General features: G+C 44.9%; 12 protein-coding genes across 12 annotated transcripts; 4 read left to right on the forward strand and 8 right to left on the reverse strand.

Annotated features, from left to right (window-relative positions):
* Positions 1 to 113: 113 nt before the first annotated feature.
* Positions 114 to 941, reverse strand: L203_105787 (uncharacterized protein; the record flags this gene model as incomplete). Its single annotated transcript, XM_066215151.1, has 4 exons — positions 114 to 254; positions 303 to 496; positions 560 to 727; positions 818 to 941. 4 exons carry the CDS (start codon positions 939 to 941, stop codon positions 114 to 116), a joined length of 627 nt encoding a protein of 208 aa, XP_066071248.1.
* Positions 942 to 1255: 314 nt separating this feature from the next.
* Positions 1256 to 2392, forward strand: L203_105788 (acetolactate synthase, small subunit; the record flags this gene model as incomplete). The annotated part of the gene is made up of 3 exons (XM_066215152.1): positions 1256 to 1577; positions 1630 to 2244; positions 2289 to 2392. The coding sequence occupies 3 exons, from the start codon at positions 1256 to 1258 to the stop codon at positions 2390 to 2392; spliced, it is 1041 nt and encodes a 346-aa protein (XP_066071249.1).
* A 119-nt stretch (positions 2393 to 2511) lies between these two features.
* L203_105789 (uncharacterized protein) lies at positions 2512 to 3800 on the reverse strand (the record flags this gene model as incomplete). The annotated part of the gene is made up of 8 exons (XM_066215153.1): positions 2512 to 2577; positions 2629 to 2767; positions 2823 to 2841; positions 2889 to 3036; positions 3088 to 3208; positions 3273 to 3364; positions 3442 to 3600; positions 3660 to 3800. The coding sequence occupies 8 exons, from the start codon at positions 3798 to 3800 to the stop codon at positions 2512 to 2514; spliced, it is 885 nt and encodes a 294-aa protein (XP_066071250.1).
* A 199-nt stretch (positions 3801 to 3999) lies between these two features.
* On the forward strand, positions 4000 to 5009 carry L203_105790 (uncharacterized protein; the record flags this gene model as incomplete). Its single annotated transcript, XM_066215154.1, has 5 exons — positions 4000 to 4110; positions 4166 to 4240; positions 4291 to 4393; positions 4443 to 4799; positions 4846 to 5009. The coding sequence occupies 5 exons, from the start codon at positions 4000 to 4002 to the stop codon at positions 5007 to 5009; spliced, it is 810 nt and encodes a 269-aa protein (XP_066071251.1).
* A 114-nt stretch (positions 5010 to 5123) lies between these two features.
* On the reverse strand, positions 5124 to 6661 carry L203_105791 (uncharacterized protein; the record flags this gene model as incomplete). Its single annotated transcript, XM_066215155.1, has 6 exons — positions 5124 to 5652; positions 5710 to 5852; positions 5895 to 6138; positions 6187 to 6345; positions 6406 to 6472; positions 6523 to 6661. 6 exons carry the CDS (start codon positions 6659 to 6661, stop codon positions 5124 to 5126), a joined length of 1281 nt encoding a protein of 426 aa, XP_066071252.1.
* Positions 6662 to 7186: 525 nt separating this feature from the next.
* On the reverse strand, positions 7187 to 7530 carry L203_105792 (uncharacterized protein; the record flags this gene model as incomplete). The annotated part of the gene is made up of 3 exons (XM_066215156.1): positions 7187 to 7283; positions 7337 to 7443; positions 7489 to 7530. The coding sequence occupies 3 exons, from the start codon at positions 7528 to 7530 to the stop codon at positions 7187 to 7189; spliced, it is 246 nt and encodes an 81-aa protein (XP_066071253.1).
* A 688-nt stretch (positions 7531 to 8218) lies between these two features.
* L203_105793 (uncharacterized protein) lies at positions 8219 to 9206 on the reverse strand (the record flags this gene model as incomplete). Its single annotated transcript, XM_066215157.1, has 7 exons — positions 8219 to 8358; positions 8410 to 8477; positions 8536 to 8599; positions 8653 to 8724; positions 8780 to 8798; positions 8852 to 9030; positions 9110 to 9206. The coding sequence occupies 7 exons, from the start codon at positions 9204 to 9206 to the stop codon at positions 8219 to 8221; spliced, it is 639 nt and encodes a 212-aa protein (XP_066071254.1).
* A 328-nt stretch (positions 9207 to 9534) lies between these two features.
* Positions 9535 to 9850, reverse strand: L203_105794 (uncharacterized protein; the record flags this gene model as incomplete). The annotated part of the gene is made up of 3 exons (XM_066215158.1): positions 9535 to 9553; positions 9604 to 9708; positions 9756 to 9850. 3 exons carry the CDS (start codon positions 9848 to 9850, stop codon positions 9535 to 9537), a joined length of 219 nt encoding a protein of 72 aa, XP_066071255.1.
* Positions 9851 to 10010: 160 nt separating this feature from the next.
* On the forward strand, positions 10011 to 11359 carry L203_105795 (uncharacterized protein; the record flags this gene model as incomplete). Its single annotated transcript, XM_066215159.1, has 5 exons — positions 10011 to 10144; positions 10199 to 10952; positions 10999 to 11219; positions 11281 to 11287; positions 11336 to 11359. The coding sequence occupies 5 exons, from the start codon at positions 10011 to 10013 to the stop codon at positions 11357 to 11359; spliced, it is 1140 nt and encodes a 379-aa protein (XP_066071256.1).
* A 445-nt stretch (positions 11360 to 11804) lies between these two features.
* L203_105796 (uncharacterized protein) lies at positions 11805 to 12662 on the reverse strand (the record flags this gene model as incomplete). Its single annotated transcript, XM_066215160.1, has 5 exons — positions 11805 to 11854; positions 11903 to 12131; positions 12203 to 12319; positions 12388 to 12506; positions 12608 to 12662. The coding sequence occupies 5 exons, from the start codon at positions 12660 to 12662 to the stop codon at positions 11805 to 11807; spliced, it is 570 nt and encodes a 189-aa protein (XP_066071257.1).
* Positions 12663 to 12989: 327 nt separating this feature from the next.
* L203_105797 (uncharacterized protein) lies at positions 12990 to 18365 on the forward strand (the record flags this gene model as incomplete). Its single annotated transcript, XM_066215161.1, has 9 exons — positions 12990 to 14291; positions 14346 to 14412; positions 14461 to 14851; positions 14903 to 14989; positions 15045 to 15166; positions 15211 to 15458; positions 15516 to 15679; positions 15728 to 17982; positions 18037 to 18365. The coding sequence occupies 9 exons, from the start codon at positions 12990 to 12992 to the stop codon at positions 18363 to 18365; spliced, it is 4965 nt and encodes a 1654-aa protein (XP_066071258.1).
* Positions 18366 to 18683: 318 nt separating this feature from the next.
* Positions 18684 to 19629, reverse strand: L203_105798 (ATP-dependent Clp endopeptidase, proteolytic subunit ClpP; the record flags this gene model as incomplete). The annotated part of the gene is made up of 4 exons (XM_066215162.1): positions 18684 to 18946; positions 18997 to 19261; positions 19315 to 19383; positions 19444 to 19629. The coding sequence occupies 4 exons, from the start codon at positions 19627 to 19629 to the stop codon at positions 18684 to 18686; spliced, it is 783 nt and encodes a 260-aa protein (XP_066071259.1).
* Between the last annotated feature and the right edge of the window lie 1198 nt (positions 19630 to 20827).

A 20827-nucleotide genomic window follows, 5' to 3' on the forward strand; every position in this document is an offset into this window, starting at 1 on the left:
AGGTAGTATATAGAAGAACTGCTAAAACAAGATATCATAGATAGTCCCTCGTAAGTTTAGATATGCCCTAAAGATGGTAAAACTTCAACACTTTACACAATCAAGATAATCTTTTAGATAAAGAGGTAAGAGGCAACGCAAACGAAGGCGAGAGCCAAAGAGGCGGGGGCGGCCTGGATAAGAGCAGAGGAAGGTTTTTTGGGCGAAGGAGAAGCAGTATGAGTATTAGAGGTCTTCGAGCCATTTTCAGATTTCTACATCAACTATTAATAACCTTCACATCTCTCTAATGATATACTTACAGAGCCGCTAGTGTTGGAAGCAGAGGGTGTAGCCCCGGATGGCGAACCAGCGTCAATAGCAGCCAAGACGGTAGAGTTAAAGTTGCCAGTCATTTTCTTGATTGAAAACATGGCAGAAAACGCTTCGTAAGGGTATTGCGGGTTCTTGGCATCTTTAAGGTTGAGAGCAGTAAAGCGGACAAAGTAGTGGGAGTCTGATAGATATTAACGTGAGTGCCACAAACGGGGAAAAGACACCCTCAAGTCAAAGGACATACTATCCTGGCCGACCGAAGGGTTAATGGTAGCGCTGACAGAACTGGCTTTGGAAACGTCGACACTGGCAGCGAGGTTTTGCAGCTTGATCTGATTGTTCATGGAACCAGTATAAATGTCCACTGAGCATTGGCCAATAGAGGCAACAGAAGGATCCTTTCCATCGTCGGCTGTCATCGTTCCGTCAGCACCGCCAGCGCGACAGACTCATCCGCTGACGCAACCACCATCTTCACAATGGCGCCGACACCGCTACTCACCCCACTTCACTTCAATGACCTGTCCTCCAACAGCGTTGGTGCTCGTTGTAGGATTGGTAATGTACACTCCCGCAAGAGCAGCGTTGGCAGCGGCAAGACCGGCGACAAGATAGGCGGCAAGCATTATGGCTGGAAAAAGAGTGTGGTTAAGTGAAAAGAACGTAAAATCGAGTTTGTCAAGAAGAAAGTAAGAATCAAAATGATAGATAGTTTGGAAACCAGGACAAAGGGAGTGAAAAGAGGTCTGTGCGGCGCCTCTGACTATGTTACACAAGACCACGTTTGAACCAAACAGACGGAGAAAATGGAATTATCATGTGTGGCATTTTTTGTTTTCGGCGGTCGCCGCCTAGAGTCTTATCGAGTCGCTCAAAAAATCCAAAGATAATTATCAAGTTTTGAATTTCTATTTTTCTTCCTCTTTCCACAAAAGTCGCGATGTCGAGAAAGCTTGTGAGCCCCTTGCGGGTTCTTTACGGCACAAGGTGTAGCGAGGTGGCTGGGAAGAGGTGGATCTCTAACCGTGGGCCAGCTCCTCCTAAGCCAATCGATGATAGCACCTCTGCTCTCGACTACAAGCTGCACAAGACGGGACGAAGGCTGCCACATCTCGTTACACAGCACCCAAGAAGTCCAAGTGCAGAGGAGGCTGTCACAAACATCCTCTACAACACCCCTCCCTCTAGTAATGAGCCATTCAAGAGACATCGGCTCAACTGTCTTGTACAGAACGAACCAGGTGTTCTCTCTAGAGTATCAGGTATTCTTGCCGGACGTGGCTTTAACATTGGTATGTTGACATAGGTTTGTAGACGCTGACGTTTTAGACTCTCTTGTCGTATGCCAGACTGAGATTCGCGATCTTTCAAGAATGTGCATAGTCCTCAAGGGCCAAGATGGGGTCGTTGAACAAGTTCGTCGCCAGTTGGAAGACCTCGTTCCTGTTTGGGCGGTATTGGACTACACCAAGACATCATGCGTCGAACGAGAACTTTTGCTGGCCAAGGTTTCTATTTTGGGTCCAGAATTTGCGGAGGCACAGCTGGGAGGACCTATACCCGATGTAGGCTTTGAAGCCGCTGTCGAAAGTCAAGCCGAGGCTCCAGGATTTGTCCCTGCCAATGCAGATGCGGACAAATTGCAGCGTGAGACTGCCCTTGCCCGTTCCTTTGAATCCTCCTCTTTCTCTTCTAGCCCGTTGTATCCAAGTCGTATCTCCCCTACATCTGAAATTACTGCTTCAGAAGCTTTGATTGCAAAGAATCTCCATTTGTCAGCTATCAAGACGCTTGCAGACCAGTTCGGGGGGCGAGTAGTGGACATAGCAGAGAGCAGTGCCATTGTGGAACTCACAGCCAAGAGCAGCAGAGTGGATGCATTTTTAAGTTTGATGAGACCATTCGGTGTACTTGAGGCTGCGCGATCAGGTAGGTCTTTCGGTGGCACAAGGGTAGCGCTGATGCGGCATTAGGTGTCATGGTCCTTCCACGGACTCCCATTCCCAAGTACGGTGACGAAGATGACGTGGTAGGGGAGAAGGAAGAAGTCGACGTTTCCATGTTGCCCCCAGGATAGACGTTTCGTGATTATCATAGTATTGACAAAAATTGCAACATATCTATTGGGAATCGGCCGTGTCTAACAGGATGGCTTGGGCTATACATCACATGGATAAAGACTTGTCAATATCGAATCTAGATAAAAGAAGCAACTAATGGATAAGTCTTCTCGTAAACCGTGAATATAATACCGCCACTCATCTACCAGTCTATCAACGCATGCACTGCAGTCTCTGTAGGTAAACAACTTACGACAAGACGTCCTAATCGTGGCACAGTCCCCTTCCAAAACCCAAAGATGCCTTCTTCCTGGAATATTCGTATGACACAATGAAAAGAGCTTCGGTACTCGCTCTTGGCGTAGATGGACTGCATTCTAGTTTTGATTACACTGATACGTTATATGTTAACCAGTGCCTATATTTTTTATTCTGGTCAAGGCTTACTCAAGTGGCATGGTAGAATCTATTCCACATGAGCTCTACACAAAGGGTACAAGGAATTGCACGAACAGACAGTAATAACCCCGGCAGTTGCTCCTATTCCAAACGTCATCCAGCCCGGAAGTTCCTCCCCTGGTATGATAGATCCTTGAGCAAATTGCTTGAGAGTGGAATATGATGAGAAGCGAACCGCCGAATTCGCTCCTTGTTTCAGTATCTAACACACCACAACAGTCAATACAATTACGAAAGCCTAAAGTTGACTTACTACAGGCCCAACACCACGGTATACTCCTCGGTAGCCCTCTTCCCTGATGATAGTCTGTACACCATGAACGAGACCTTTATAACGTGGTTGGGCAAGCTTGGAGTCTCCAATCATCTTTGTCCTAGATTATAAGCTATCAGTCCCCTTGAGAATGACCCAATTCGACCAGATCAAGATAGACATACTTGATAGTTTCAGAAGGAGTTACTGCAATAATCGCTTCAGACATTCCTGCTCCCAACCCAGCAAGCATTGATCTTGGTGCAGTGAGTTTACCCTATTAATGTTCGTGTGGTTACAGACATTAGCATTCCTACCCGTTCGCGCCTACTTGACAATAACTCCAAAACTCACCTCATCATCCTTCAAAAGATTCTTGAATTGGTCATAAGTTGTGAACCTCACACCAGCCTTAACAGCATTCCCAATCACTACAGCTGAGCATCCCGCATAAAGACCTCTTAACCCTCGTTGCTGTAATGTACTCTTCAACGCTTGGTATGGCGTCTGTGACTACTCCGATTGGTCTACATGGTACATGTATCGTCTTCAAATACAACAGTAAAACCCACCTTGAGCCCATCCAAAGCACCGAATTGAAGTTGCGTCTTGATTGACTCGAGGGGAAAAGTAACAAAGGCTTCAATACCTCCAGCCGTTGCACCCGCTAGAAGAGATGCAACAGGCCTCTCAGATACACTCTTTGTTGCCATTGCTCTCAATGTCAGTTGGTTATTTGTCGTTGTTCAGGAAGAGTTGAATAATGTAGAAAGAGAAAGTAGATTTTTGAACAAAAGAAAAAAGCTGTGACGTAAAAAGGTCAAAGGTGGAGGTTGTCCGAAATGTTACCATTATAATTTCTCATTTGTATCTTCATTTCAACCATTTACTTTACTTTTGCCATCGAGCGCAATGAAGAAGCAACAGACCACCTCTGCTAGACAGACACTCATGGGGCCGGGTTGGAGACAAGTAGATACTTTTCAGGATATCAATGATGACGAATATGGATCCGAAGAAGAGGTTTGTCGCTTTACCCATAACAAAGGTCAACTTTTAAGAGCTCATTAAATGGCAGGAGCATGTTACGTTGGATTTGGGAACAACTTTTGATTTGAAATCTCTCGGGTCTGATAGCCAGTATCAGATAGTTGTTGGTTTGCCATTCTAGCCATCTACGGTATCATTTAACCTTGTCTACAGGGTTTAGATACATCGACGCCTTTTCTCAAGATTAACAACCAAATATTTCAAGGAAGTTATGCCTCCATCATAGGCGAGGAAATTATCTGCTCTCTGATTCGCAGTAAGCGCAATCGCTTTCATGTTTGTTATGCTGAAATGTTTATGTAAAGATCCTGAGGACCCACAAAATCCATCTCACCTTCCTGTGCACAAAACATCCAAACGATTAACATTCTCGCCAGTTACACTCCGTCAAAAGGAAAGCAGTAAACAACCACAGCAGGAGCGGCTGCAGTCAAGTCAGACACAAGCCGGTCCTGTCGTATCTGACGAGGCGCCACCACCCATAGGGCCAGATCCACCAACGCCAACAGTCCAAATATCAGCTGCGAGCTCATCTTCAATACCAAAGTCAGGCGTCTTCACAGCAAGAGCACCGCTTAGAAAAGGCCGTCAGAGAAAAGTCATTGAAGATCCAAGTGACTTGGATGGGTTTGATCTAGATGGTATGGGGCCACATCAATCTGGTGAGTTTGTTTGGGTGTGGCAGTAGGTGGATTGACATGGACACAGTCGAGTTGGGGCCGAGGGTCATGGAATTGCTAGGAATAGAGCCGGTATCCGAAGGACAAGGTATTCTCATCAATAAAAAGGAGATGGAGAGTATTTTGCTAGGCGTACCGAGAACAGGCCGAAGGGGACGGCCTAAAAAAGTTGACTATTTTGGCGAGGATTGATGGATAACCTGGACAAGAGTGGGTTGTTAATGTAGATGTTTGTATAGTTGTATGGATGATTATAATACCAATGATACAGTCTGTCCTCCATGCCTCCAATGATTCAGATTCAGCCTACATTCTCTGCATCCTGGTGTTCATTCCCTCCGCATTTTTTCTCCTATACTCTCTTCTATCTGCGGTTCTATCCTCTCCACCAACTTTGGCCCACCCAGCTAAAGGTACGACAATACAGGTGCAATTATCGCTTGCGCCTAAATCTTCTGCAAAATGGACAATTGTCTTGGCTGCTCTAGTTGGGTCTATACTTCTCCGTGCCAAGTCGACAATTTCTTGGTCAGATATCATTGATGTGATGCCATCGGTCGCAAGAACGAGGTAACAACACTCTTCTCCATCTACCACCCTCGTCGTCACGTCGGGCTCGGCAGTTACCCCGCTGGCTTTAAACGCACCATCGCCAAAGCCTCTAGTGTTCTCTACAGCACCCATCCAGCGAGATTCCCCGTAAGAGTCAGAAACCAATAGACCAGCACCCATACGTCGGAGACGAGTGGCTTCCACTCGAGACTCGGCATGATGTTTTTCGGTAAGTAGTTGGACGGTACCGGTCGGGCGCTGACAAAGCAACACTCTTGTATCTCTGAATAAAAGTATCAGCAGGTTTCGGATTTTGAGTGGGTCGCGAACAAAAGCTAACCCGCAATGAGCGATAGTAATGGCCAGTTTTTTGGCGGCCCAATAGGGTTGGGCCGGGCTATCAAGAGAATGAAGAAGGACAACACTGGCTGTTGATCCACTTCGCTTTGATGTTTTAATCTTTGTAATCACTTCTCTGTCGGCCTATCGGTTGATTAGTTTATGTAGGTTTCCCACTTGACGCACGCGAAGAAAGGCAAGTGTCAATCGTTCTTCCAGTGTCAATGTTGTCTTTTTCTCTGCCTCCTCTTTTTGATCTCTTGTCCATTGGGTCCATCGCTGTAATTTCCCACCCTTCCATCGTTTGAAGTAACCTCCATGCTTTTCTTTGGTCCACTTTACCACCTCTTCAATCTCTTCTGGCCTCACTTTCTCAATCATGTCATGCAGACTCTCAGACAGATACTCTGACACGTCTTTCCCACCATGACTAGTTGTTCATTCAGCATAACACTAGCAATGAAAAGGACAACGTTACCCGTCAAATATCCCAAAATACCCAACCTGACTTGCAAGAAAGTCTGAGCCACAAGTCTTAGGATCCCATTCTACCAGCTTTTTGAGATTTCGAAGAGAGATTTGAAGCTCAGATGGAGAGAGTTGCAATGCGTGTACAGATGTCGCATCCTCCTGATATCTATAAGCCAAACCGCATCAGTTATCCACTCTCATACCCATGCTCTAGAACAAGACCTACTCTCGATATCCCCTTGAAGAATACGACCCTACAACCTTGGGAGAGCTCAACGGAACCTTGTACGTCCCTATTCTCATATAAGCTCTACCCTCACTATAAATGGGATCAAGTACACACCACCGTCTGTCGGACCACGTATAAAGTCATGGTATCCATGACTTCTCCTCCCAACTACCAGCTTTGAATTTTTGCAGCCCACCACAGTGCGCTCATATAACCAGCACCCTATACGTAGTCTTGCTCTTCCAAATGACATTATAAACTTGTATACATTCTTTTCCCAAAAATAAAAGGTTAAGAATGAAATGTAAAGAGAAAAAAGAATAAAAGAATAATAATCAAAAGCAACGCGTTGATCGCCGTCGGGCCGAAAATTATCGGAGGATCCGGCAAAGAGATAAGATTTTGATAAGATGGAGGATTATAAAAAGTTTTTATCTTTTATTACTTTTCAGTTTTTATTACATTCTGCAAGAATCGCTAAGGGCTTATAGACATTAATGCACCTCGTCTCAATGCAAACGGACTGTACGCGATCCACGCCACCCATTGCGCCTTATTACCATATTATAGCTGTAGTTTCTCCAGAAAAGACTACAAATGGATACATTCCTGGCCAATGTTATGCTGAGCCTTCAAGCTACCCATACTCAACGCCAACCCAACCAGTACGAAGCTTAACCAAACATATCTTCGTACACCTCTTACGACTATGATGCAAAGGTGTAATGTGGTGATTAGACGGGTATCGCAAAGATACATGCAGGAGACAAGGTCGAGCCTACACACGAGGTCGAGCACGTTCAACACCCTCGGTAGCTTGAATCTTTCGGCAAGAAGAGTGAGTGTTTTTGCAGGCGGGACAGGTATCAGTGTTGCTACAGCCATGTCAGCAATCTCATCCTGCCAATACAAGACGCCTCCAGCTCACCCAGTACATTGAAGAGCAACACATCCCCGCCCTTGGCAAATACCACAATCAGAAGGGTTCGTCGTACATCCTTGGACTTCCGACTTGGCGCAGTCAACGTTGGAGTTCTATATACGTGTCAGCTCTGTATGCTGCAATGAAGAGGTCCATACACCGCAGAAACTGCAATCGGCAGGATTTCCAGAGCAAGTCATTGTATTGTGGTAATAGATGTAAAAGTAAAGTTTCAATCTTTCTTTTTCAAGCAAAAAGCCATCTCTCTTTATACCTTTGTTATAATGACGTTCAGGAACGACGATGTGTAATGCGTTGAATGTGATTCGTTATAGATAGACCGAAGTCGGATGTGGCCGCTTTATTCAGGACCAATCAAATTTCGTTCAATTGTCAGTCGACGGCGGTCACCGCTTTTAGATTACTTTGAAATATAAATTCATTTTGTTTATACGACTATTGAATTTGTTACTACTATAAGAATATTTACAAGATGTGTTGACTAGAGAAACAGCAGCAGGTCTCCTCGTATATATGTACGCTGGATCCTGTGTTTATGTGAGTGCTGGCGTGTACAAAAATGCTTAGACAATGCCGCTTGTTTTAGATGTCATGGCCATGCAGCAGATATCACTTGTGACCCATCAGAGTGTTCACTTTGACGAGAAATGAAAAAAGGTCGAGTACAGTGATTACTAGTCATTGGACAGAGTTAGATTTTACCGACCCTTTGGCAATACCTACAAGTTTTCCGCCAGTAGCCATTTCTATCTCACGCCATGCCCATCATCTTGTTTGATATACTCCATGTTGTATCTATGCATTCGTCGCTCTACGTATGCTGACTTATGTCTTGGTTCAATCACCTGTAAGAGTCATATAACATGTCTATTGCTTCTCATTCTCGATGTCTTTGGCTTTTTGTGCCATGATTTTAGCACTGATGTTGCGCAAGTTTTGCGATGCTCTGTCAATCCCGCCGCTTTCGGCCTTTCTATAGAGTGTAAGAGCCTGTTCCAAGTTGCCTGCTGTATCAAGAACAGTGATCAATACTTGAGACTTCGCAAGACGAAACATACTAGATTCAAGGATAGCGGCCAAATTGAAAGCAATTTCAGCATCTTCAGGTGCCAACTTGAGCGCTTCTCTGTTTTTTTCCCATCAAACGCTGCAATTCTGGTAGTATCGTGGATATAAAAACCTACGTCAGATGTCTGATAGCCAGCGCAGGTTTGGGAGGTTTATCAAAGATGTAGGCCGATGCCAAATCTATCCGTTATCATCAGTCTTCACTTTGTACCGTAAGAGAGAGCCCAGCTCACTGGTATGAGCATCAGGAGACGGCTGTAAAACGATAGATCTTTCCCAAGCCGAAATAGCGGCTGACTTGTTCTCTGCCAAGTTTAAGTTTTATATCTCGATTTGCTAGAGCCAATATTTATCACTAACGGAGATGATACTCGCAGTTCTGTTTACATTGTCAATATCTGCCTGTCATGTCCTTGCAAATATAAACATTACCGCCAGGTTATGCCACCCCTCGCTACTCTCCTTCATCTCTATACTCTGCTTATACAGCTCCCGAGCTTGTCCAAGGTCTCCATCCTCTAACGCGCGAGTTCCCGACTCTAAAAGGTCTTGAGCACGAGTAAATGCCGGATTCTGTGAAGAAGGCGGAGTTGAAGAAGGAGTTGCATAAGCTGCAAAAGATACCCAAAATTAGATTCACAATTATATCAAATCGCTGAGCAGATTAGTCAAGACCCTAGCAAAGCTTACTCTGAACAAGAGGAACAAATCTAACGCCAGCTCTAGGGATAATTCCGGCAGAAAGACAGAGTCGAGAAGTTTTTAAGAGTGATCTAGAAAAAGACATGATGAAAATGCGGAAACAAAATGAGAGATAGAAAGTTGGAAAATAGCGAGATAAAAAGTGGAGGCAGTCATTTGTACCGAAATCCTTGCCATCTTTTCTGACGAGTGGACAGTCATCTCAGCGGTAGCATTCCCAGCAAAGACACTTTGATAATATCCAGGAGAGGGATGGGCAATGCGACAACCACAAAACCAGCGAGAACAACTAGAGCAGTCCGCTCCCACAACCAAAACAGCGCTTTTACTGTATCTACTTGTCCAACTGTCAAAACCACGAATGCCAACTCTTACTGGCCAGACGGCACATGACATGCATTTTCTCCACAACTCTATGCAGCAGCCTTTCTCCTAAAATCCAATTATCAGCTCCAGCACCCAACAACACGGACAACACTTGCAATTGGAACCAGGCGCCGAAAAACGGGATACCAAAGCTTACAACACTAAACACAATCATCTTTGCTGCCAATGCTGTCTTGTTGGTAAGGTCAGTAGGGAGGGTGCTGCTTGCCATCAGTATGTGCTCGTTCCAGCGACACAATCAACCCACTGGTCGACGGTGTTTTCAATGTGTACGCCTCTGACCTGGCGAGGAGCTTGCAAATGTCGAGCGACGCGGAGGGTGGAGCGGGCGAGGATGGACATTGTGATGTTGTACAAGAGAAATTGAGATGGAATAAAAGTGATTGAAGAGTCTCGGGAGGGGTCGCGGCGTAACGGGAATAGTGCCGTGTGGCACCTTGAACACGTATATCTCTACGCGTCGGTCTTGTCAACCATCTTTCACGCGCTTTGGGTGGCAAAAATGAATAATGCACTCCCCCAAAAGCAGGTGGTCATGAGATTTCCACGTGGCAGTGTTGGAGAGGAAACTTTTCAGTTGCTGGAATTGCCACCAGAGATTTTGAAGCAGGTGGAGGCAAATGATTCTGTATTTCCGCAAGTTTAATTATTTCTTTATTTTAACGTTGATAATAACTAATATTCTCGCAGTTTGACTATAAAAGGCCGTCCATCTGACGATGCGACGCTGCATACGCCGAATGCAACTTTCCAGCTTCGGACGATTGGCATATCCAATTCTCTGCTCGTCTGCATCCCTCTCTTTGATGGCACAGGATCGTTTCCAGGAGGGCGAGAAACGCTAGAGATAAGAGACGTTTGCCATGAGGTATTGGAATGCCTGCCAGTTGCCGCAAATTTGGAGCGTATTGGAACGGTTCTGAGCGCAAGCGCATGGGAAGGAATAAGTGAAGGGGTGTTAGGAAAGAGGAAACGTGTCGGGGAAGAGAGTAAACACATGAAGCGATGGACCAAGGAGCAACTTCAGAGTGTCATCCAGGCTAGTGACGAGGAACTGGAAGAAGGACTTAGGGAGAGGAATGTGGTGGAAGTCGATGGCAAGATGCTGCTGCTTCCCCCAGCCGAACTCAAAGAGCTCTTGACGATTGTCCTCTGCCTCCTCACAGTTCATGCTGGCGCATCCTCCAGTGCTCCCACAGAGGCTCTTATCTCTTCTTTGGAGGAACACGATGTCTCTCCTTCACTCTCGGCTGCAGTGCTGGGTCTGTTTGGGGAGGTGCAAGGTGATTTGTGGATAGCAGATGTTGAGAGGATAGTAAAACAAGTCGGCATGGGCTTGCTGTGCAAAATCAAGAAAAACAAGAGAAAGGACGAGTTTATGGCAGAATGGAGAGAAGAAGTGGGCGAGAAATGGACTGAGCACGTCAGCCTTAGGCTTCTTCAAGTATGTTTATACACGTACACCCGTCCTTAGCTAACTTGGACGATAGGGCGAACATCTCCTCGATCCGCCTCCACCTTCTGCACTTGCGTCCTCTTCTTCTCAAATACTCAGGTACTATCCTTTTTCCTCTCTTCCCCTCAATCCGTCACGCCGATTTGCTCAACTCTTTCAAACTCGACCAAGATGGACTCCCGAGGAAATCACGCCATTCCTACGGGGCTTGACAAGGGAGGGTGATATGAAGGGCAGAGACAAGTTGGTTGCCAAGTTTGTTAGGATTGTAAAAGAAAAAGAGGGAGTTTGGTGGTATCCCAGAAAAAGTGTTTAGGCGTAGGGTAAGCTGCTGGGGAAGTTGTTGGATTCAAAACGTTAAATGTGTTTAGATGAATCTATTTGTTGTATATTGACAACTTCCCTGGTTCTGTTTACCCAGCGCTGTCGAATGGTAATACAGAGTAAATGGAATATAGGTGTGTATAATATACAGGATCACCATTCCAGTTGTTTGCTTGCCTAGCTGAGCCAACAAGGCCCAAATGCTGTAAAGGACAAAAAACCATGCTTGCTTGGACATGTCAATTATCTTCATTTCTTCAAGAACCATCATCCTGAGATTCTCAGTGTTGCACTTTTCAAATGATAAACCGATATCCAAGATTTAGAATAGGACAAAACCTTGGTGGTACAAACATAGAGAGATTTATCTTTTCTGTATACAACCGGTCTGCAGTGATGGCTCAAGCAAGTGTTTATACACACTCACATATCAATTTTATGTACGTATCGTGTCTATAAACATCTAATGTTACATGATCAGTACAAGACTCTCCCATGAAGGCAAGTCCGGCTCGCTTAGTACTTGGGAGGTTCATCGAAAGCGGGAGGCGCACCTTCATATGCCGCTTTCATTCAGGTTCAGTATCTGTCAACGGTCATTCATTAATACTCACGAAGCTCATCCCTAGCAGCATTCACCCTCTCCTCTGCCCTTCCTCTCTCACCTTCAATTCTTTTCCACACACCATGACCTGCTCCTTCCCCAATAACAGCTTTTAGCTCAATATGTTGACTGGATGAGATCTGTGGGAGCGAGGACGAATAGGGGGAGGGTATGAAGGTGAGAAGAATATGGTTGGCGGAGAAGGTTGGTAAGTTATAGGTGCATGAACGCAGAACAGACTAGAGATAGCAAAGGTGGATTAACGAGTCTGTAAACCAAACACATAAAGAGCCGGTGGATAAAAACTTACATATCCAATCTCAACAGAGTTCAAGCTGTGTTGAGCATCATATCCAGGTGGCCCATCAGTACTGCTCCCCACATCCGTCGGTCCAGCCGCCTTGAGACTATCTGTGATGAATACCACCTATTAAAGGCCAAGCCGTATCAGCTGCTACCTGACCGCTCAAATCTCGAGCTGAAAAATATATTTACCCGCTGGTCGGTTACCCAAATATTACCTTTGGCGTCAACTGTCCTCTTGGGTCCTTGCAGAGAAGGAGGGATGGACAAGGTGATCTGAGCAGAGTTTCCTTGGGTCAAAAGTTCCTCGTCTTCATATTTCAAGCAGTTTACAGAGAAGATTAAATTGCAAGAGGTCAGCACTATTAGAGGCAACGAGGCCAATCGCTCCGAAAGAAGAGATGGAACATACTAGGCAACAAGGAAGGAATGCCATTAGAGCCAAGCTGAATTGTATTGAGAGACATGACCAAAGCCCACTTATATGCCAACTTGAAGTTCAAACCTAATTCAAATGATAATATAAAAGTAAATTCAAAAGTCCAAATAACGACGTTTTCAAACCATCGATGGAGCCAAATACAGTCACGTGATTTTTCATAAACGAGAGTCACCCAAGACTAAGTGAGGGTCTTTTATTTTTAAAACGATATTAAAAAAGACTTTATCTTTTTGTTTTGACATTTCTTTTTCATTATTTTTTGAAAGAAACCAGCTAATTTAGCTTGACCCAATCTGGCTGACTTTTCTGGCTTTTGTGGGCCATCCGCAAGTGCTAAGAGAGCAACGGAAAGATGTGGCCTTTGTCCAATCAATCTCACCCTGCGAGCCAAAGTCCCTCTACGCCTAGTGTCTCCACTCGCCGTCAGTCAAATATATTTCCAACGCCTCGTACAGCTACTACCACTACCCCGTCTCCAGTGAAATCATTTCGCAAGGCTGTACCCACATTCACTTCTTCGTTGCAATTCCCCAAAGAGTTGCCTCAAGGGACGTTACCGTCATCATCAGGCGCTTCTGGCGAATCCAAGCGGAGGCAGCGCAAGTCCAAGATAGATGCCATAACCAGACTCGACAAATCTTCAACGCCTACACAAAACATTTTTGAGCAAAGCGAAACTGTTTTCTGGCCCGATGGGGTTGCTAACTTACCGCCCTTGCCATCGGCTCCGCATCCTCTACGGAATCCCCTCAATCGTCCAAAAGTCATCAACCCTTCTTTCTCGACAGACAATGTACGGACCAAAGCACCGCGTTGCCCTACACCGCGGCGCGAGCCGAGGCTTTTTGGGTTGGAAGAGTGCCCAACTTTTTATCCTACTGTTGAGCAGTTTCAAGACCCCATGGCTTACATCGACTCTATCGCCGAAGAAGGAAAAGTTTATGGTATATGCAAAATCGTGCCGCCAGAGGGGTGGCAGATGCCTTTTGCTCTAGCGACAGAGACTTTCAGGTTTAAATCTCGTTTGCAAAGATTGAATCAGCTTGAAGCTGCTTCTCGCGCCAAACTCAACTTCCTCGAACAATTGTCCATGTTTCACATGCAACAAGGTGATGCAAAGGCCCATATCCCGCTGATTGATCGCCAACCACTCGATGTGTGGAAATTGAGGCGTGAAGTCAACAAGTCGGGTGGTTATCTGGAGCTGGATAGATTCAAGGGATGGCCCAAGATCACAGAATTATTAGATCATAAACCATCGTGGACGCCTCACATCCGGGCAGCCTACATGAACATCATACTTCCTTTTGATAAATGGGCGGTACGGGCCAAAGCGTCTTCTGTTGCCGGCTCACCTGTGAAACCCGCAACTATGGTTCAATCAAGTCATAGAGAACCTCGTGCAACATCCTTAACGTCGCGCCTCCAAGATCTACGGAGTTTAACTTCCGAAGGAAGTTTGACGCCAAAGACTGAAGAAGACTTAAATGTTCTCAATCCAAAAACCAACACTACCTCACGTGCAATGGAAATTAACGTCCCTGGTTTTTCAGAAAAAGACGGTGATGAAAGTGAATTGAGCGAAGAAGAGTCTCCAAAAAAAAAACTCTTGACACGCCGCTCGCTCATGAAGCAAGAGTACCAGAAAGGAGAGGTAGGTTTGATCTAATGATTTGACATAGTTGCTGCTGACACACTGCTTTTATAGGTATGCGAGATATGCGGAGATGGACATAGTGCAGAGAAAATTCTTCTCTGTGATGGTTGCGATCGTGGTCCGTTCTTCCAAATGATTTTTTATTACAAGCTGATTTCATGCTTAGGCTTTCATATCTACTGTCTTGATCCTCCTCTTGCGGTGGTTCCTATTCACGAAGAGTGGTTTTGCACCTCTTGTCTCCTCTCGCAAGGTGAAGATTTTGGCTTTGAGGAAGGCGAGGAACACTGCATTCCAAGCTTTCATGCTCGTGACACAACCTTCTCGCAAGCATGGTGGTATTCTCACCAACCTCATTCAACACAGCATATACAACTTTTACCAGCAGACGATGTCATGGTGTCCGAGGGCACAGAGGAAATTGCGTCAAGGCAGCTTGGAGGTAAATCTGTGACAGAGGATGATGTGGAACGGGAATTTTGGAGGTTGACTGATAGTTCGTTGGATACGGTGGACGTAGAATATGGCGCAGATATACACTCTACAACTCATGGAAGGTGGATGGAGTTAAGTTTTGCTTGTATTGATTATATTGACATTCCACTCAGTGCTGCACCAACCCTCGAAGTTCAGCCTCTTAACCTATATTCAGCCGACCCTTGGAATCTGAACAACATGCCGATCTTGCCAGCTTCGTGAGTTGTTGAAATAAGACTATCAACCTTGAGTCGCTGATGCAACTATGTGTAGTTTATTAAGATACATTAAACAAGATATTTCCGGTATGACTGTTCCCTGGATTTATATTGGGATGATGTTTTCTACTTTCTGTTGGCATAACGAAGACCATTATACGTACAGTATCAATTACAGTATGTACGGTTCCTGCACTGTTGCCCGACACTGACATGATTAGTGTACTGGGGTGAAACCAAGACATGGTATGGTGTTCCTGGCAGTGACGCTGGGAATTTTGAAGCAGCAATTAAATCAGAGGCACCCGATCTTTTCGAACAACAGCCCGGTCTCCTTTTCCAGTTGGTCACCATGATGAACCCTGGGCGACTTAAAGAGGCTGGAGTGAAGGTTGTAGCGTGCGATCAGAGACCAAATGAATTTGTGATAACTTTCCCCAAAGCATACCATTGTGGGTTCAATCACGGGGTAAGATATTAGGCATTTTTTTAAATCATAGACAAATCCACTCATTTTTGGCAATAGATCAATTTGAATGAGGCAGTCAATTTTGCTCTACCAGATTGGTTACCTGATGGTAAAGAATGTGTGTTACGCTATCAAGAATATCAGAAGGCGCCCGTTTTCTCGCATGATGAGCTCATCCTGACAACTGCCATCTATTCAGAGACTATTCGGACTGCACTCTGGTAAAATTGCTTCCAACGCCACAAATAGATTGAGCTGATCATGTTCAGGCTGAAAGACGCATTTGCCAGAATGGTCACGGATGAATTGGCGTTTCGAAATACTATTCGTGCTGACTATATTCAAATGAACGAAGATCTCATTGAAGAAGACTGTCCTGAAGATCAATATCAATGTTCAATCTGCAAGTCCTTTTGCTACCTTGCCCAATGTACTTGCCCTTGTACAACTTCTGTAGCATGTTTGAGCCATGTTGAGGAGCTCTGCTCCTGTGAACTGTCTGTCAAAACGATGCGCAAGCGCTTCGATGATGGACATCTGAAGAACATGCTTGAAGTTCTCGAGCAGCGGGCACTTATTCCTAATCAATGGCGATTCAAATTTACAAAAGTATTGGAGAATGCTAGGCCACAGCTGAAATCGTTACGGACGATTCTCGCTGAGGGAGAGAAAATAGAATACCCCTTATCTGAACTTAAAGCGCTTAAACATTTTGTAGATAGAGCATCATCTCTGATGGATGCAGTGACAGCAATAGGTGCGAGGAAAAACACTGGCAAAAGAAAACAGAATGCAAAGCAAGACAGTGATCGCACGAACAAGCGAGCCAGAACCGAGCTAGACGACGGAATGGATTCCATAGATCGTGGGCCGGAGCATTTTATCAATCTCCTACAACAAATTGATCGACTGGCATTCGATGCTCCCGAACTTCCACAACTCCGACAATTAAAGCTGACTATCATCAGTTTCCGTGAGGAGGCCAAATCGTTATTGGCCGCACCTGAGGAAGAATTAGATCGCCAAAAGTGTAAAACTACTTTCATTTTAGGCCAATCACTAGGGTTGGATTTCCCTGAGCTGGTGCCATTAGAGAGAATTGTACAAAGACAGGATTGGATAAGAAAAGTTGAAGAAGAAGTTGACGATCGAAGGTTGGAGTATGAGGATATCATCGCTTTGTTAGAAGAATCCGTCAATTGTGGCATTTTACAAGAACACATTTTGGTCAAGGAATTGAAGAAAAGACAGATTAAGGCCAAAGAATGGATGCGGGCTGCTGAGATTCTATTAGCCTCACAGTGCATAGAAATCCAAGACATTTCTGCTCTTGTTGAACAAGAAGAACATGTTCCCGTTTCTATAAATGTTCTTCGCAAGCTGGAGGCTATTCGTAAGAGCGCCATCAGCTGGCAGACATCAGCCACAAATATATTAACTACAAAAGGGTCTACTGCAGCCGCCACGAGGTTATGCAAGGCTGTCGCTGCAGCATCTGCGCCTCTCAATCATGTCAGGATCCCAGAAATCAGTCAACTTCAGCAGGAATTGGATTATCATTCGCTATGGAACGAGGCTGCAAGCAAAATGCTTGGAGTCTCAGGGCCTGACTTGTCCAATACAATTGAATATATTCGTGCCGAGTTCGAAAACAACTTGGCACCAGATGATGACGAGCCTAACTCTAGAAAAATTTGCTTCTGTCGGTCTCCTGTAGGTTCTACAACAATCACATGCAAGAACTGCGGATACGAATATCATCCTAAATGCGTAGATGTCTCTCCTCGGAATCTACTTGTAGAGTTCAAATGCGCAATGTGCCAACGGCTTCCCAACGATGATGGTCCTTCACTTCACGCATTCATAGAGCTGATATTACCAGAACGTTGGAATTTTGTGATAACACCTGTCGAGTTCGAAGTTGCTCAATCCATTGCGATCATAGCAGTTCGCTATGCTCCCAAACTGATTCACCTTACCGATCCTCTTGATCAAGCTATGCCTATCATGGACCTCAAATCCATACGACATGCTATTCGTAAGATTTACACTCTACCTCTCGTTTTTGATGTGCACAACTCAGAAACCAATGAACGTTGTGTGTTAACAAATTGGCTGTTTCGGAGGATGCAAGATGCAATAAGGGCAAAGACAAGACAAAATATACTTATCAAAACGGCAAGTTTAGCTCCTGCAGATGCTGACTCGCTTGCTGCCAAGGATCATACAACACAGACTACTTTCATCGAGGGACAAGTACGAAACAGCATAACTCGTCGTCGAAAAGCTCGCCTCTTGCTAGCTGAATCACACCCCCATTCATTTCACTGTATTTGCAAGGTGCCACCCCCGGAAACACTACTTAATGACACGACAGAGTGTCCAAAATGCAAGCAAGTATATCATCGTCAGTGCGTTAAAGCAAGCACAGAGTTTAAGGGCACTATCTGGCGATGTCCTTGTTGTGCAGTGAAGGAAGGAAAACATTATCAGAAAGATGTGGAGGTGCGGGTCCAAATGAGCGGTGTGTTACCCGATTCAATCTAGTTTGTTGTACATAAAGCTGATGGTGATATAGCACTGCTTGGCTCTGACCAATATGTTGATTATCGTGCAACCATTAATGGTTTTGCGGAGAGCCCAGTCTTGATCACACTACCACCTTCTAACGATGTTGTACTGCTCGAGTGTATCCGCTTTACACCAGCTTTCGTTCCCAATATTCCACAAGGCTTGCCGAACGAGGAACTTTCCGTCAAAAGAGATACGCCAGCTGAAACCTTACACTCAGCGGCGACAGTAGATCACGACTCTCACTCCGCTAACGGTGATAGCAATATGTTAGTCGAGAAGGTGCAATCTTCGTCGACCGCTGATCATTCTCCTCTGAGAATACAAGCTTGTTGAAGAATTTTGAGCTTCTGTAGGCGCAGCTGTCATCTTGTACAATTGCTATTTTTGATTCTCCGCCATCTACTGGACGTACTTTGACCCTTGTTGTCAAGATTTGGATATCATTCTTAACTGACAATTTCGGTATGTATATGTGAAGTTTTGCTGAAAGTGATACATCAGTCATTGTACGCACTAGGTCTTTAACAAACCGGCAAAAAATTCACAAGTGACACAATTACAACGTATACTACTAGTAGACTCTATAACCCAGCTAATGCAGGACGATGATGCAGCATAGATTCGGTAAAAGGAACAGCGGATGTGCACATGTTACTTTGACTTTTGCTCTGAGTCCTCCTCGATCCTTCTTCCGATAATCTTATCAATAATCCCAAACTCCATTGCCTCTTCAGCAGTCATGAAATAATCCCTTTCTAACGCTTTTTCAAATCTCCCTCGACAAGAATCTCTACTCTCAGAGGGTAGTGTGCAGTGGTCAGCGTAAATATCGGTGAGGGCTGAGCGTATGCGTAAAATCTCCTTGGCGTGAAGGGCGATGTCTGTAGCTTGACCTTGAGCCCCTCCAGACGGTTCTACAAACAACCATGAGCTAAAGGTCAAATGATCGAGTAATACAGCCTACGATGAATCATGACACTGCCATTTTTTAAGCAAAATCTTTTGCCTTTCTCACCACCAGCCAGCAGCAGACTCCCCATACTTGCCGCTTGTCCCAAGCAGAATGTGTGGACTGGGCTTTGAATATATTGCATAGTGTCATAGATGGCTAATCCAGAAGTGACCTCTCCTCCTGGGGAGTTGATGTAAAGTTTGATGGGACGTTTGGGATCTTCAGCCTCCAGAAACAGGAGTTGAGCTGTGAGGAGAGTTGCGTCCTGTGAATTGACCTTTGTGTGCAAGTTAGCAGAAAATTCCTGACAGTTATCTTCACTCCACATACAACACCCAGAAACACCACTCGCTCCTTCAATAGCCTTGAATAAATGTCATAACTTCTTTCTCCTCTAGCCTACCGTATCGCGTCAATGGGAATGTATCTTCACTGCAGCCATGTCTGATTGAGCTTTACCGTTTGCTCAACAACAATAGGAACCAAGGCGTCTCTCACTACAGGATTGGCAGCTCTATCTGATAATCCACTAATGCTAAATGTCGATGAACTAGGAGTCGATGGAGTCGACAAGGAAAAGCCAAAAGACCGCCGGAAGAAGCCTAGAGGCAGAGGCTTTGAGTATTTCAGTACGCTTTTGTACATGATATTTGTTGTCGAAAAGTGTTTCTAATGTCAATGAAAGATGTAATTTAAAGTCAGAATTGAAATATATAAAGATAAATAATCTTTAGCAAAAGTCACGTGATTCTAGAGAAAGTGGATTGTAATTCTTTTTCTCTACTAGGATACAATTGATTTCTCATTGAGGTTTTGAATCAGGATAACGACTTATAACCAAACTGCCGCTACTAGATTAAAAAAGGCTGGATTGGAATTAGAGGCGGCTCGTTTCAACATGGGAGCTGAGTCTTGAGCAATCCTTGGGCCCTCGCCAGTGGCTGCTACACAGTGCGTTATGAAAATCTCAGAACAAAATTACTTGAACGACAGTCAAGGTTAAATAGGCTGGAAGATGATTAAAAGTCAGAAGCTCTACGTCTAGCTCGCTCAATTGTGTAATCATATGCTCAGTATGTTACCACTACTCTCAGACCAAAGTTCTCCAGATTTGCCCGGATGAACGACAAGCCCGTATAGGCTGAACGAAACGACCACGAGCTATGCTGTTCCTTCCGAGGACAACAGAAAGGTAATATGCCTCTCAACACTCGCGCTGCAAATGGTGTACCGTTCTGTACTCTGAAAGTTATACATTTGCCTACCAAATTCTTTTCAGATATAGGAGGTCTTGAGAAGCAGCTACTTCTCGCCAACAGAGTCGGAGTCAATAACAGCACCCAAATGGAAATTCTTGTCAAGGGACAACAGAGGAGAAGATACCGGGTGTCACCAGCTTCCAATAAAAGAATTGAACAGGGAGAATTCACAAAGACACCCATGGTAGTTCAACCTACTTCCACGGCACAGCCAAAAGTCCCTCACTTTATTACTGTCTATATAAGCATAAGTTTAGGACGCCACACCTACTTGTGTGCTATATAGCATAGTTATAATCCGTACAATGTGCACTCAACTCCTACGACCGGCCAATCAAAGAGTATTTATGAAGCTCTTCGCCAGCCGAATTGTCTCCTATAAAACAACAACCTTTGGTATCGATTATCTAGTTTCAGTTATGATAGATCCAAAACAAACCAGTTCATCCAGGAATACATGAATTATTGGCTGAAGATGAGTGTATAAGGTTGAAACGAGTATGGACGGATCGAAGCAGAACCTTGTCGTTGGGCTCAGCCTATAAAGAGCGACGAGTAATGGGCGGATGGCCTAATTGGGCCAC

The sequence above is a fragment of the Cryptococcus depauperatus genome, chromosome 7, assembly GCF_001720195.1.
Source record: "Cryptococcus depauperatus CBS 7841 chromosome 7, complete sequence".
NCBI lineage: Eukaryota > Fungi > Basidiomycota > Tremellomycetes > Tremellales > Cryptococcaceae > Cryptococcus > Cryptococcus depauperatus.